Source organism: Anastrepha obliqua, chromosome 5 (assembly GCF_027943255.1).
Source record: "Anastrepha obliqua isolate idAnaObli1 chromosome 5, idAnaObli1_1.0, whole genome shotgun sequence".
Taxonomy (NCBI): domain Eukaryota; kingdom Metazoa; phylum Arthropoda; class Insecta; order Diptera; family Tephritidae; genus Anastrepha; species Anastrepha obliqua.
In genome coordinates, this window is record NC_072896.1 from 36604630 (window position 1) to 36619766 (window position 15137).

The 15137-nt window shown below is 32.7% G+C and overlaps 4 protein-coding genes across 4 annotated transcripts; 1 reads left to right on the plus strand and 3 right to left on the minus strand.

The window, feature by feature from the left end:
• Positions 1 to 3394: 3394 nt before the first annotated feature.
• LOC129249368 (histone H2A-like) lies at positions 3395 to 3775 on the minus strand (the record flags this gene model as incomplete). Its single annotated transcript, XM_054889158.1, has 1 exon — positions 3395 to 3775. A coding segment is annotated over one exon (348 nt), but the record flags the coding sequence as incomplete, so codon positions are not given.
• A 327-nt stretch (positions 3776 to 4102) lies between these two features.
• On the plus strand, positions 4103 to 4530 carry LOC129248244 (histone H2B). The gene has a single exon (XM_054887720.1). The coding sequence runs from the start codon at positions 4103 to 4105 to the stop codon at positions 4472 to 4474; it is 372 nt and encodes a 123-aa protein (XP_054743695.1). The 3' UTR covers positions 4475 to 4530.
• A 4514-nt stretch (positions 4531 to 9044) lies between these two features.
• On the minus strand, positions 9045 to 9479 carry LOC129247435 (histone H2A). The gene has a single exon (XM_054886565.1). The coding sequence runs from the start codon at positions 9450 to 9452 to the stop codon at positions 9078 to 9080; it is 375 nt and encodes a 124-aa protein (XP_054742540.1). The 5' UTR covers positions 9453 to 9479; the 3' UTR covers positions 9045 to 9077.
• Positions 9480 to 14702: 5223 nt separating this feature from the next.
• Positions 14703 to 15137, minus strand: LOC129247438 (histone H2A). The gene has a single exon (XM_054886568.1). The coding sequence runs from the start codon at positions 15108 to 15110 to the stop codon at positions 14736 to 14738; it is 375 nt and encodes a 124-aa protein (XP_054742543.1). The 5' UTR covers positions 15111 to 15137; the 3' UTR covers positions 14703 to 14735.

Here is a 15137-nt window from a genome sequence, read left to right on the forward strand (position 1 = left end):
CACTCACTTTATGCACTACACTAATAGAGCACTGGTAAATTAAGAGAATTTCTGGAATCCAATATGTAGTTTAACTCCCTTCAAAATTTGAGAAGCAGAGCGAAAAGATGATAATCAAATTTTCACGTTCCAGTGCTATTTAGTGCTTCTATATGACAAACTTTAAGATTTATTTAATTCACTAAAATTCATTGAATTTACTAATTCAACAAATTTATATGTAAAACGATAGTATGCATGAGTCACTTTCATATCAATATACTTAAATTGGAATAAAATCAATATTTTTCTTGTAACGAGTGTTTTAGTCGAAACTTTGTACTCAAAATATTAAATTTTCGCTAGTTTTAGTAGATTTTCTTAAAACTCCTTAATATAAATCAATTATAACTATTGAAAATATAAAATATATCAAATTATCAATCATCTAAACAGGTTATTTTATATATTACTTAAAATAATATGTTTGAAAAAATAAAATTAAATATCTCAATGGTATCACCAGAGCAATTCTCAGTGGCGTTAGTTGGATGCATGAAATAATCCAGTATTTTGATGAATATTGAAAACTTTAATTTTGGTTGAAATGAATGATGGTAATGAAATAATTAAATTTGACTAATGTGGATTATGTAAATTTTATTTTAATATATTACTTAATTTTTTGATATTAATTCAAATATTCACTGATCAATAAATATATATATATATTATATATATACATATGTGTGCATACAAAATTTTTTATTTAATTAATTAAATATTATTGTTATTAATAAAAAAATGTAACTTTTTCTTTAAAAATTTGCAATATATGTCAAAGCAAGATACAAAATTCCCATATGTACATACGTGTTTACATACAAGTATACTACTTGTATGCTTGACGAAGGCAAAAGGCAAAGGTAGTAAGAGTATGATTGTATTCCAACGTTAAAGAAATAAATATAAATATAAAAATATAATTTTAACTACAAATATATTTTTAAAAAGTTGTATTTATGTATGTAGCGAAAAAAATTATTTAAAAATTAAATATATCAGGTTAGAGGCCTGGGTGTTAAAATACAGTCATAATCTATTTAACACGATCGCGGACACTAAAAATTTCTGGAAGCTGCAAAAATAGACAGGCAATTATTTTTGAAACTAGTTGCAAAATCCTAAATCTGATTACACATATATTATAAGTGTAGTCAGAACATCGTATTTTAACTGTTATATGAAAGTACTTAATGAATCAAGTGGTCATTACTTTAAAATGTATATTAATTACAAAAACTTAAAGTTACATGAAATTAAATGAACAAAACTTGGCTTTAAAATTTGAATGCTGTAGCATCACGTCATTTTGCATCACTATAAAAATAAATGCTATAGCATTCACGTCCGCGAACGTGTTAATTGTATAATGAGTATGTACATATGTATGTACTCGTGCTCATGCAATATAGAATCACAACAGAATTGTGCGTTCGTTTAAAATTTTAATTGAACAAAATTTTGAATCTTTGTTAAAAGAATATTGTGGTCCTGAAAAGGACCGTTTTTTATGTTTTTCAAATATGTACCCAAGAAATTATTTAACCGCCGAAACCGTATAAAGTACGGCCTTGTCTCTTTAAAGCGTACACAACATCCATAGCTGTAACTGTTTTCCTTTTGGCATGTTCAGTATAGGTAACTGCATCACGGATAACATTCTCCAAAAATACTTTTAAAACACCACGAGTTTCTTCATATATCAAACCAGATATACGTTTTACACCACCACGACGAGCTAAACGTCGAATAGCTGGTTTAGTGATACCTTGGATGTTATCACGTAAAACTTTGCGATGACGTTTGGCGCCACCTTTTCCCAAACCTTTACCACCTTTGCCGCGACCAGTCATTTTTTATTGTAGTATTTACTATTTGCACAAGTAAGAATTTAACACTTTAACACTGTGACACTTCACCACCAATGAAATAACAGAAGCGAGAGCACATCTATTTATACCAAAATCTCACAACTGCTATACACAAGACAAAAGGTACGCCATACATCTATCTCGCTTCAACACATACCTCATAATACATGGACTTGTGAAACATATTAGTTGGAATTGCTACTTAGGTTGTGAACGTTATACAATTTGTTATAGGTACAGTGTACAGTGTATAGTGTTCTATAGTGTTCAAATCAGTGTGACAAATAATAAAAAAAGTGAGTAGTGAAAAATGGCTCGTACAAAGCAAACAGCCCGAAAATCGACTGGTGGAAAGGCACCACGTAAACAATTGGCGACAAAAGCAGCACGCAAAAGTGCACCAGCAACTGGTGGAGTTAAAAAGCCACATCGTTATCGTCCAGGTACAGTGGCGTTGCGTGAAATTCGTCGCTATCAAAAGAGTACCGAATTATTGATACGCAAATTGCCATTCCAGCGCTTGGTTCGTGAAATAGCGCAAGATTTCAAAACAGATCTACGTTTCCAAAGTTCTGCTGTTATGGCTCTACAAGAAGCAAGTGAAGCATACTTGGTTGGTCTTTTTGAAGATACCAATTTGTGTGCCATCCATGCTAAGCGTGTTACAATTATGCCAAAAGATATTCAATTGGCTAGACGTATTCGTGGTGAACGTGCTTAAATCAATAAGAAAACATATAAAAAAACGGTCCTTTTCAGGACCACAATTTGTTAAACAAAAAAGATCAAAAATTTTATTGAAATATTTATGCATATACATACCTATATGTGTAGGTATTTTTGTGTTTTCGTAAATGTATGTAGTACATGTACAGTTCTTTATCTGCTCCACATCGTTTATACTCGTGTGCTTTTAAGTATAGTCGGCATGCATGTATACACGTTTATGTACGTATGTATATGCGCACATAACCAGTTAATAAGCAGCAAAGCAGCAATTTTGGCGCAATTCGGTAATATGTACAAAAATATAATACACATAATGGGATGCCACGTTCTTTATTAAGAATATTAAATGAATAAGAAAACTAATATATTTTAAAAAATGGTCCTTTTCAGGACCACAATTTGTTAAACGAAAAAGATCAACAATGTTATTGGAATATTTATGCGTATACATATATGTGTAGATATTTTTGTGTTTTCGTTAATGTACGTAGTACACACATACAAACATACATATACATTTCTTTGTCTACTCCACATCATTTATACACGAGCGTTTTTTAGTACAGCCTGTAGGCATGTATACACATGTATGAATGAATATGTATACATAACCAGTTTATATGCCGCAGTTTTGGCGCAAATATACATGCGTCTAAGTGTATGAAAAAATAACACATTTATTAGGAAAATTATTTAAATCTCTTTGTAAATGTATTTTGTCGTCCTGAAAAGGACGGTTTGTTTGCGTCGGTATTTATAATTATAATTCGCCTATATTTTTCACTTTATGCTTTCTTTTCGGTCTTCTTTGGCAAAAGTACAGCTTGAATATTAGGCAAAACACCACCTTGAGCAATAGTTACACCAGACAACAATTTATTCAATTCTTCATCGTTGCGGATGGCCAATTGTAAATGACGTGGGATGATTCTTGTCTTTTTGTTATCACGAGCAGCATTACCAGCCAATTCAAGAACTTCAGCTGCTAAATATTCCATAACTGCAGCTAGATAAACTGGAGCACCGGCACCAACACGCTCAGCATAATTGCCTTTGCGCAACAAACGATGAATACGACCAACTGGAAATTGAAGACCAGCACGATTTGAACGGGACTTTGCCTTTCCCTTAACTTTACCACGGCCTGACATTTTCACTGCTATAGATTGTTCACTTCACTACACTAAAAAGCAATGTAATGTATTATACTCAATGTATAAGCACACTAATCACTGATACACAAAATGTGCGCTGCTTATATACTTTTTCGCTATGCTGAGCACCAACCCCTGTACTGTGCTGTTGAGCATCGTGCGTATACTACTACTTCGTATTATCTCGCCGAAGAGTTGGTCGGCAAATATACACTTAAGCATGCACACGACAAATGGTAGGTATAATAAGTGACAGTGCGAGTGAAAATAAAATCATAAAATCGTCAAAGTTGTGAAGAAATTAAAATGCCGCCAAAAACTAGTGGAAAAGCAGCGAAGAAAGCCGGTAAGGCTCAAAAGAATATTACTAAAAATGATAAGAAAAAGAAGCGTAAGAGGAAGGAAAGTTATGCCATCTACATCTATAAAGTGTTGAAACAAGTACATCCTGATACCGGTATTTCATCCAAGGCCATGAGCATTATGAATAGTTTTGTGAATGACATCTTTGAGCGCATTGCTGCGGAAGCGTCGCGTTTAGCTCACTATAACAAACGTTCAACCATCACCAGTCGCGAAATTCAAACTGCTGTACGTTTACTCTTGCCCGGTGAATTGGCCAAACATGCCGTCAGTGAAGGTACCAAAGCTGTTACCAAATATACCAGTTCCAAATAATTTTTCCAACTGAACTAATGGTATATAAATATATTAACAAAACAAGGCCCTTTTCAGGGCCATAAAATATAAATTAACAAAGAGGATAAAAAATTGTTGATTAATATCTCTACATATGTACATATGTATGCACATTGAAATTAATTTAAAAATTCCTTAATATTGAAGAATATATTCATATGGTTTCATTAGTCTATTAAATATGATTTTGTTGAACTACTTGGTTTTTATTTTTTTAATGTTTTCTACACACTGTAAGGAATAAATTCACTTTTGATCTTTTTGTTAAGAGATTTTGTAGCCCTGAAAAGGGCTTATTATTAATTTACCATGAAGGTTCCGTTTATAACTCACTTACAAACACCGTAAATTATTTACTTTTTACCTGCTGCTGTAGGTTTTTTTGCGGCTGGCTTTTTATTCGATGCAGACTTCTTGGATTTAGCAGCAGTTGCTTTTGCTTTAGCTGCTTTTGGTTTAGCAGTTGCAGATTTGGCTTTAGTTGGTTTCACTTTTAATGCGCCACCCTTTTTTGCATCTTTCGCCTTAGCCTTTTCAGTTTTCTTCTTTTCAGCTGTTTTCTTACTGGCAACAGCTTTTTTTACCTTTTTCTCACCACTTGCCGCCTTTTTGACTTTACTCAACGATTTTTTCTTTGATGCACCACTATCTGCTGCCTTCTTTTTAGCCTTAACCTTCTCTGCTGATTTTACGACTTTTGATTTCAATTTTCCCTCGCTTGATTTACTGGCTGCAACTGATAGTTTGAATGAACCGGACGCACCTTTTCCTTTGGTTTGAATTAGTTTTCCACTTGTAACAGCCGATTTCAAATAACGTTTAATGAATGGTGCCAATTTTTGGACATCACATTTGTATGTCGCACTAATATATTTCTTAATCGCCAAGAGTGATGAACCGCCACGTTCCTTTAAATTCTTAATTGATGCGTCGACCATTTGTTGTGTTGGTGGATGGGTAGGGGCAACCGACGGCTTTTTGGGTTTAGCTGCCTTAACCTTTTTGGCAACAACTTTCTTTTCAGCAATAGTAGCAGCAGTAGCTACTGGGGAGCTTACATTCACAACAGCAACTGAATCAGACATCTTTATTTATATATTGTAGATTAAAACCTCAATTCAAATTCCACGTATGTATTATACACTTTATACACTTCACTCACTTTATGCACTACACTAATAGAGCACTGGTAAATTAAGAGAATTTCTGGAATCCAATATGTAGTTTAACTCCCTTCAAAATTTGAGAAGCAGAGCGAAAAGATGATAATCAAATTTTCACGTTCCAGTGCTATTTAGTGCTTCTATATGACAAACTTTAAGATTTATTTAATTCACTAAAATTCATTGAATTTACTAATTCAACAAATTTATATGTAAAACGATAGTATGCATGAGTCACTTTCATATCAATATACTTAAATTGGAATAAAATCAATATTTTTCTTGTAACGAGTGTTTTAGTCGAAACTTTGTACTCAAAATATTAAATTTTCGCTAGTTTTAGTAGATTTTCTTAAAACTCCTTAATATAAATCAATTATAACTATTGAAAATATAAAATATATCAAATTATCAATCATCTAAACAGGTTATTTTATATATTACTTAAAATAATATGTTTGAAAAAATAAAATTAAATATCTCAATGGTATCACCAGAGCAATTCTCAGTGGCGTTAGTTGGATGCATGAAATAATCCAGTATTTTGATGAATATTGAAAACTTTAATTTTGGTTGAAATGAATGATGGTAATGAAATAATTAAATTTGACTAATGTGGATTATGTAAATTTTATTTTAATATATTACTTAATTTTTTGATATTAATTCAAATATTCACTGATCAATAAATATATATATATATTATATATATACATATGTGTGCATACAAAATTTTTTATTTAATTAATTAAATATTATTGTTATTAATAAAAAAATGTAACTTTTTCTTTAAAAATTTGCAATATATGTCAAAGCAAGATACAAAATTCCCATATGTACATACGTGTTTACATACAAGTATACTACTTGTATGCTTGACGAAGGCAAAAGGCAAAGGTAGTAAGAGTATGATTGTATTCCAACGTTAAAGAAATAAATATAAATATAAAAATATAATTTTAACTACAAATATATTTTTAAAAAGTTGTATTTATGTATGTAGCGAAAAAAATTATTTAAAAATTAAATATATCAGGTTAGAGGCCTGGGTGTTAAAATACAGTCATAATCTATTTAACACGATCGCGGACACTAAAAATTTCTGGAAGCTGCAAAAATAGACAGGCAATTATTTTTGAAACTAGTTGCAAAATCCTAAATCTGATTACACATATATTATAAGTGTAGTCAGAACATCGTATTTTAACTGTTATATGAAAGTACTTAATGAATCAAGTGGTCATTACTTTAAAATGTATATTAATTACAAAAACTTAAAGTTACATGAAATTAAATGAACAAAACTTGGCTTTAAAATTTGAATGCTGTAGCATCACGTCATTTTGCATCACTATAAAAATAAATGCTATAGCATTCACGTCCGCGAACGTGTTAATTGTATAATGAGTATGTACATATGTATGTACTCGTGCTCATGCAATATAGAATCACAACAGAATTGTGCGTTCGTTTAAAATTTTAATTGAACAAAATTTTGAATCTTTGTTAAAAGAATATTGTGGTCCTGAAAAGGACCGTTTTTTATGTTTTTCAAATATGTACCCAAGAAATTATTTAACCGCCGAAACCGTATAAAGTACGGCCTTGTCTCTTTAAAGCGTACACAACATCCATAGCTGTAACTGTTTTCCTTTTGGCATGTTCAGTATAGGTAACTGCATCACGGATAACATTCTCCAAAAATACTTTTAAAACACCACGAGTTTCTTCATATATCAAACCAGATATACGTTTTACACCACCACGACGAGCTAAACGTCGAATAGCTGGTTTAGTGATACCTTGGATGTTATCACGTAAAACTTTGCGATGACGTTTGGCGCCACCTTTTCCCAAACCTTTACCACCTTTGCCGCGACCAGTCATTTTTTATTGTAGTATTTACTATTTGCACAAGTAAGAATTTAACACTTTAACACTGTGACACTTCACCACCAATGAAATAACAGAAGCGAGAGCACATCTATTTATACCAAAATCTCACAACTGCTATACACAAGACAAAAGGTACGCCATACATCTATCTCGCTTCAACACATACCTCATAATACATGGACTTGTGAAACATATTAGTTGGAATTGCTACTTAGGTTGTGAACGTTATACAATTTGTTATAGGTACAGTGTACAGTGTATAGTGTTCTATAGTGTTCAAATCAGTGTGACAAATAATAAAAAAAGTGAGTAGTGAAAAATGGCTCGTACAAAGCAAACAGCCCGAAAATCGACTGGTGGAAAGGCACCACGTAAACAATTGGCGACAAAAGCAGCACGCAAAAGTGCACCAGCAACTGGTGGAGTTAAAAAGCCACATCGTTATCGTCCAGGTACAGTGGCGTTGCGTGAAATTCGTCGCTATCAAAAGAGTACCGAATTATTGATACGCAAATTGCCATTCCAGCGCTTGGTTCGTGAAATAGCGCAAGATTTCAAAACAGATCTACGTTTCCAAAGTTCTGCTGTTATGGCTCTACAAGAAGCAAGTGAAGCATACTTGGTTGGTCTTTTTGAAGATACCAATTTGTGTGCCATCCATGCTAAGCGTGTTACAATTATGCCAAAAGATATTCAATTGGCTAGACGTATTCGTGGTGAACGTGCTTAAATCAATAAGAAAACATATAAAAAAACGGTCCTTTTCAGGACCACAATTTGTTAAACAAAAAAGATCAAAAATTTTATTGAAATATTTATGCATATACATACCTATATGTGTAGGTATTTTTGTGTTTTCGTAAATGTATGTAGTACATGTACAGTTCTTTATCTACTCCACATCGTTTATACTCGTGTGCTTTTAAGTATAGTCGGCATGCATGTATACACGTTTATGTACGTATGTATATGCGCACATAACCAGTTAATAAGCAGCAAAGCAGCAATTTTGGCGCAATTCGGTAATATGTACAAAAATATAATACACATAATGGGATGCCACGTTCTTTATTAAGAATATTAAATGAATAAGAAAACTAATATATTTTAAAAAATGGTCCTTTTCAGGACCACAATTTGTTAAACGAAAAAGATCAACAATGTTATTGGAATATTTATGCGTATACATATATGTGTAGATATTTTTGTGTTTTCGTTAATGTACGTAGTACACACATACAAACATACATATACATTTCTTTGTCTACTCCACATCATTTATACACGAGCGTTTTTTAGTACAGCCTGTAGGCATGTATACACATGTATGAATGAATATGTATACATAACCAGTTTATATGCCGCAGTTTTGGCGCAAATATACATGCGTCTAAGTGTATGAAAAAATAACACATTTATTAGGAAAATTATTTAAATCTCTTTGTAAATGTATTTTGTCGTCCTGAAAAGGACGGTTTGTTTGCGTCGGTATTTATAATTATAATTCGCCTATATTTTTCACTTTATGCTTTCTTTTCGGTCTTCTTTGGCAAAAGTACAGCTTGAATATTAGGCAAAACACCACCTTGAGCAATAGTTACACCAGACAACAATTTATTCAATTCTTCATCGTTGCGGATGGCCAATTGTAAATGACGTGGGATGATTCTTGTCTTTTTGTTATCACGAGCAGCATTACCAGCCAATTCAAGAACTTCAGCTGCTAAATATTCCATAACTGCAGCTAGATAAACTGGAGCACCGGCACCAACACGCTCAGCATAATTGCCTTTGCGCAACAAACGATGAATACGACCAACTGGAAATTGAAGACCAGCACGATTTGAACGGGACTTTGCCTTTCCCTTAACTTTACCACCTTTACCACGGCCTGACATTTTCACTGCTATAGATTGTTCACTTCACTACACTAAAAAGCAATGTAATGTATTATACTCAATGTATAAGCACACTAATCACTGATACACAAAATGTGCGCTGCTTATATACTTTTTCGCTATGCTGAGCACCAACCCCTGTACTGTGCTGTTGAGCATCGTGCGTATACTACTACTTCGTATTATCTCGCCGAAGAGTTGGTCGGCAAATATACACTTAAGCATGCACACGACAAATGGTAGGTATAATAAGTGACAGTGCGAGTGAAAATAAAATCATAAAATCGTCAAAGTTGTGAAGAAATTAAAATGCCGCCAAAAACTAGTGGAAAAGCAGCGAAGAAAGCCGGTAAGGCTCAAAAGAATATTACTAAAAATGATAAGAAAAAGAAGCGTAAGAGGAAGGAAAGTTATGCCATCTACATCTATAAAGTGTTGAAACAAGTACATCCTGATACCGGTATTTCATCCAAGGCCATGAGCATTATGAATAGTTTTGTGAATGACATCTTTGAGCGCATTGCTGCGGAAGCGTCGCGTTTAGCTCACTATAACAAACGTTCAACCATCACCAGTCGCGAAATTCAAACTGCTGTACGTTTACTCTTGCCCGGTGAATTGGCCAAACATGCCGTCAGTGAAGGTACCAAAGCTGTTACCAAATATACCAGTTCCAAATAATTTTTCCAACTGAACTAATGGTATATAAATATATTAACAAAACAAGGCCCTTTTCAGGGCCATAAAATATAAATTAACAAAGAGGATAAAAAATTGTTGATTAATATCTCTACATATGTACATATGTATGCACATTGAAATTAATTTAAAAATTCCTTAATATTGAAGAATATATTCATATGGTTTCATTAGTCTATTAAATATGATTTTGTTGAACTACTTGGTTTTTATTTTTTTAATGTTTTCTACACACTGTAAGGAATAAATTCACTTTTGATCTTTTTGTTAAGAGATTTTGTAGCCCTGAAAAGGGCTTATTATTAATTTACCATGAAGGTTCCGTTTATAACTCACTTACAAACACCGTAAATTATTTACTTTTTACCTGCTGCTGTAGGTTTTTTTGCGGCTGGCTTTTTATTCGATGCAGACTTCTTGGATTTAGCAGCAGTTGCTTTTGCTTTAGCTGCTTTTGGTTTAGCAGTTGCAGATTTGGCTTTAGTTGGTTTCACTTTTAATGCGCCACCCTTTTTTGCATCTTTCGCCTTAGCCTTTTCAGTTTTCTTCTTTTCAGCTGTTTTCTTACTGGCAACAGCTTTTTTTACCTTTTTCTCACCACTTGCCGCCTTTTTGACTTTACTCAACGATTTTTTCTTTGATGCACCACTATCTGCTGCCTTCTTTTTAGCCTTAACCTTCTCTGCTGATTTTACGGCTTTTGATTTCAATTTTCCCTCGCTTGATTTACTGGCTGCAACTGATAGTTTGAATGAACCGGACGCACCTTTTCCTTTGGTTTGAATTAGTTTTCCACTTGTAACAGCCGATTTCAAATAACGTTTAATGAATGGTGCCAATTTTTGGGCATCACATTTGTATGTCGCACTAATATATTTCTTAATCGCCAAGAGTGATGAACCGCCACGTTCCTTTAAATTCTTAATTGATGCGTCGACCATTTGTTGTGTTGGTGGATGGGTAGGGGCAACCGACGGCTTTTTGGGTTTAGCTGCCTTAACCTTTTTGGCAACAACTTTCTTTTCAGCAATAGTAGCAGCAGTAGCTACTGGGGAGCTTACATTCACAACAGCAACTGAATCAGACATCTTTATTTATATATTGTAGATTAAAACCTCAATTCAAATTCCACGTATGTATTATACACTTTATACACTTCACTCACTTTATGCACTGTATGCACTACACTAATAGAGCACTGGTAAATTAAGAGAATTTCTGGAATCCAATATGTAGTTTAACTCCCTTCAAAATTTGAGAAGCAGAGCGAAAAGATGATAATCAAATTTTCACGTTCCAGTGCTATTTAGTGCTTCTATATGACAAACTTTAAGATTTATTTAATTCACTAAAATTCATTGAATTTACTAATTCAACAAATTTATATGTAAAACGATAGTATGCATGAGTCACTTTCATATCAATATACTTAAATTGGAATAAAATCAATATTTTTCTTGTAACGAGTGTTTTAGTCGAAACTTTGTACTCAAAATATTAAATTTTCGCTAGTTTTAGTAGATTTTCTTAAAACTCCTTAATATAAATCAATTATAACTATTGAAAATATAAAATATATCAAATTATCAATCATCTAAACAGGTTATTTTATATATTACTTAAAATAATATGTTTGAAAAAATAAAATTAAATATCTCAATGGTATCACCAGAGCAATTCTCAGTGGCGTTAGTTGGATGCATGAAATAATCCAGTATTTTGATGAATATTGAAAACTTTAATTTTGGTTGAAATGAATGATGGTAATGAAATAATTAAATTTGACTAATGTGGATTATGTAAATTTTATTTTAATATATTACTTAATTTTTTGATATTAATTCAAATATTCACTGATCAATAAATATATATATATATTATATATATACATATGTGTGCATACAAAATTTTTTATTTAATTAATTAAATATTATTGTTATTAATAAAAAAATGTAACTTTTTCTTTAAAAATTTGCAATATATGTCAAAGCAAGATACAAAATTCCCATATGTACATACGTGTTTACATACAAGTATACTACTTGTATGCTTGACGAAGGCAAAAGGCAAAGGTAGTAAGAGTATGATTGTATTCCAACGTTAAAGAAATAAATATAAATATAAAAATATAATTTTAACTACAAATATATTTTTAAAAAGTTGTATTTATGTATGTAGCGAAAAAAATTATTTAAAAATTAAATATATCAGGTTAGAGGCCTGGGTGTTAAAATACAGTCATAATCTATTTAACACGATCGCGGACACTAAAAATTTCTGGAAGCTGCAAAAATAGACAGGCAATTATTTTTGAAACTAGTTGCAAAATCCTAAATCTGATTACACATATATTATAAGTGTAGTCAGAACATCGTATTTTAACTGTTATATGAAAGTACTTAATGAATCAAGTGGTCATTACTTTAAAATGTATATTAATTACAAAAACTTAAAGTTACATGAAATTAAATGAACAAAACTTGGCTTTAAAATTTGAATGCTGTAGCATCACGTCATTTTGCATCACTATAAAAATAAATGCTATAGCATTCACGTCCGCGAACGTGTTAATTGTATAATGAGTATGTACATATGTATGTACTCGTGCTCATGCAATATAGAATCACAACAGAATTGTGCGTTCGTTTAAAATTTTAATTGAACAAAATTTTGAATCTTTGTTAAAAGAATATTGTGGTCCTGAAAAGGACCGTTTTTTATGTTTTTCAAATATGTACCCAAGAAATTATTTAACCGCCGAAACCGTATAAAGTACGGCCTTGTCTCTTTAAAGCGTACACAACATCCATAGCTGTAACTGTTTTCCTTTTGGCATGTTCAGTATAGGTAACTGCATCACGGATAACATTCTCCAAAAATACTTTTAAAACACCACGAGTTTCTTCATATATCAAACCAGATATACGTTTTACACCACCACGACGAGCTAAACGTCGAATAGCTGGTTTAGTGATACCTTGGATGTTATCACGTAAAACTTTGCGATGACGTTTGGCGCCACCTTTTCCCAAACCTTTACCACCTTTGCCGCGACCAGTCATTTTTTATTGTAGTATTTACTATTTGCACAAGTAAGAATTTAACACTTTAACACTGTGACACTTCACCACCAATGAAATAACAGAAGCGAGAGCACATCTATTTATACCAAAATCTCACAACTGCTATACACAAGACAAAAGGTACGCCATACATCTATCTCGCTTCAACACATACCTCATAATACATGGACTTGTGAAACATATTAGTTGGAATTGCTACTTAGGTTGTGAACGTTATACAATTTGTTATAGGTACAGTGTACAGTGTATAGTGTTCTATAGTGTTCAAATCAGTGTGACAAATAATAAAAAAAGTGAGTAGTGAAAAATGGCTCGTACAAAGCAAACAGCCCGAAAATCGACTGGTGGAAAGGCACCACGTAAACAATTGGCGACAAAAGCAGCACGCAAAAGTGCACCAGCAACTGGTGGAGTTAAAAAGCCACATCGTTATCGTCCAGGTACAGTGGCGTTGCGTGAAATTCGTCGCTATCAAAAGAGTACCGAATTATTGATACGCAAATTGCCATTCCAGCGCTTGGTTCGTGAAATAGCGCAAGATTTCAAAACAGATCTACGTTTCCAAAGTTCTGCTGTTATGGCTCTACAAGAAGCAAGTGAAGCATACTTGGTTGGTCTTTTTGAAGATACCAATTTGTGTGCCATCCATGCTAAGCGTGTTACAATTATGCCAAAAGATATTCAATTGGCTAGACGTATTCGTGGTGAACGTGCTTAAATCAATAAGAAAACATATAAAAAAACGGTCCTTTTCAGGACCACAATTTGTTAAACAAAAAAGATCAAAAATTTTATTGAAATATTTATGCATATACATACCTATATGTGTAGGTATTTTTGTGTTTTCGTAAATGTATGTAGTACATGTACAGTTCTTTATCTACTCCACATCGTTTATACTCGTGTGCTTTTAAGTATAGTCGGCATGCATGTATACACGTTTATGTACGTATGTATATGCGCACATAACCAGTTAATAAGCAGCAAAGCAGCAATTTTGGCGCAATTCGGTAATATGTACAAAAATATAATACACATAATGGGATGCCACGTTCTTTATTAAGAATATTAAATGAATAAGAAAACTAATATATTTTAAAAAATGGTCCTTTTCAGGACCACAATTTGTTAAACGAAAAAGATCAACAATGTTATTGGAATATTTATGCGTATACATATATGTGTAGATATTTTTGTGTTTTCGTTAATGTACGTAGTACACACATACAAACATACATATACATTTCTTTGTCTACTCCACATCATTTATACACGAGCGTTTTTTAGTACAGCCTGTAGGCATGTATGAATGAATATGTATACATAACCAGTTTATATGCCGCAGTTTTGGCGCAAATATACATGCGTCTAAGTGTATGAAAAAATAACACATTTATTAGGAAAATTATTTAAATCTCTTTGTAAATGTATTTTGTCGTCCTGAAAAGGACGGTTTGTTTGCGTCGGTATTTATAATTATAATTCGCCTATATTTTTCACTTTATGCTTTCTTTTCGGTCTTCTTTGGCAAAAGTACAGCTTGAATATTAGGCAAAACACCACCTTGAGCAATAGTTACACCAGACAACAATTTATTCAATTCTTCATCGTTGCGGATGGCCAATTGTAAATGACGTGGGATGATTCTTGTCTTTTTGTTATCACGAGCAGCATTACCAGCCAATTCAAGAACTTCAGCTGCTAAATATTCCATAACTGCAGCTAGATAAACTGGAGCACCGGCACCAACACGCTCAGCATAATTGCCTTTGCGCAACAAACGATGAATACGACCAACTGGAAATTGAAGACCAGCACGATTTGAACGGGACTTTGCCTTTCCCTTAACTTTACCACCTTTACCACGGCCTGACATTTTCACTGCTATAGATTGTTCACTTCA

Coding starts and splice junctions, on each gene's coding strand:
- LOC129248244 (XM_054887720.1), top strand. CDS start 4,103: ATGCCGCCAAAAACTAGTGGAAAAGCAGCGAAGAAAGCCGGTAAGGCT.
- LOC129247435 (XM_054886565.1), bottom strand. CDS start 9,452: ATGTCAGGCCGTGGTAAAGGTGGTAAAGTTAAGGGAAAGGCAAAGTCC.
- LOC129247438 (XM_054886568.1), bottom strand. CDS start 15,110: ATGTCAGGCCGTGGTAAAGGTGGTAAAGTTAAGGGAAAGGCAAAGTCC.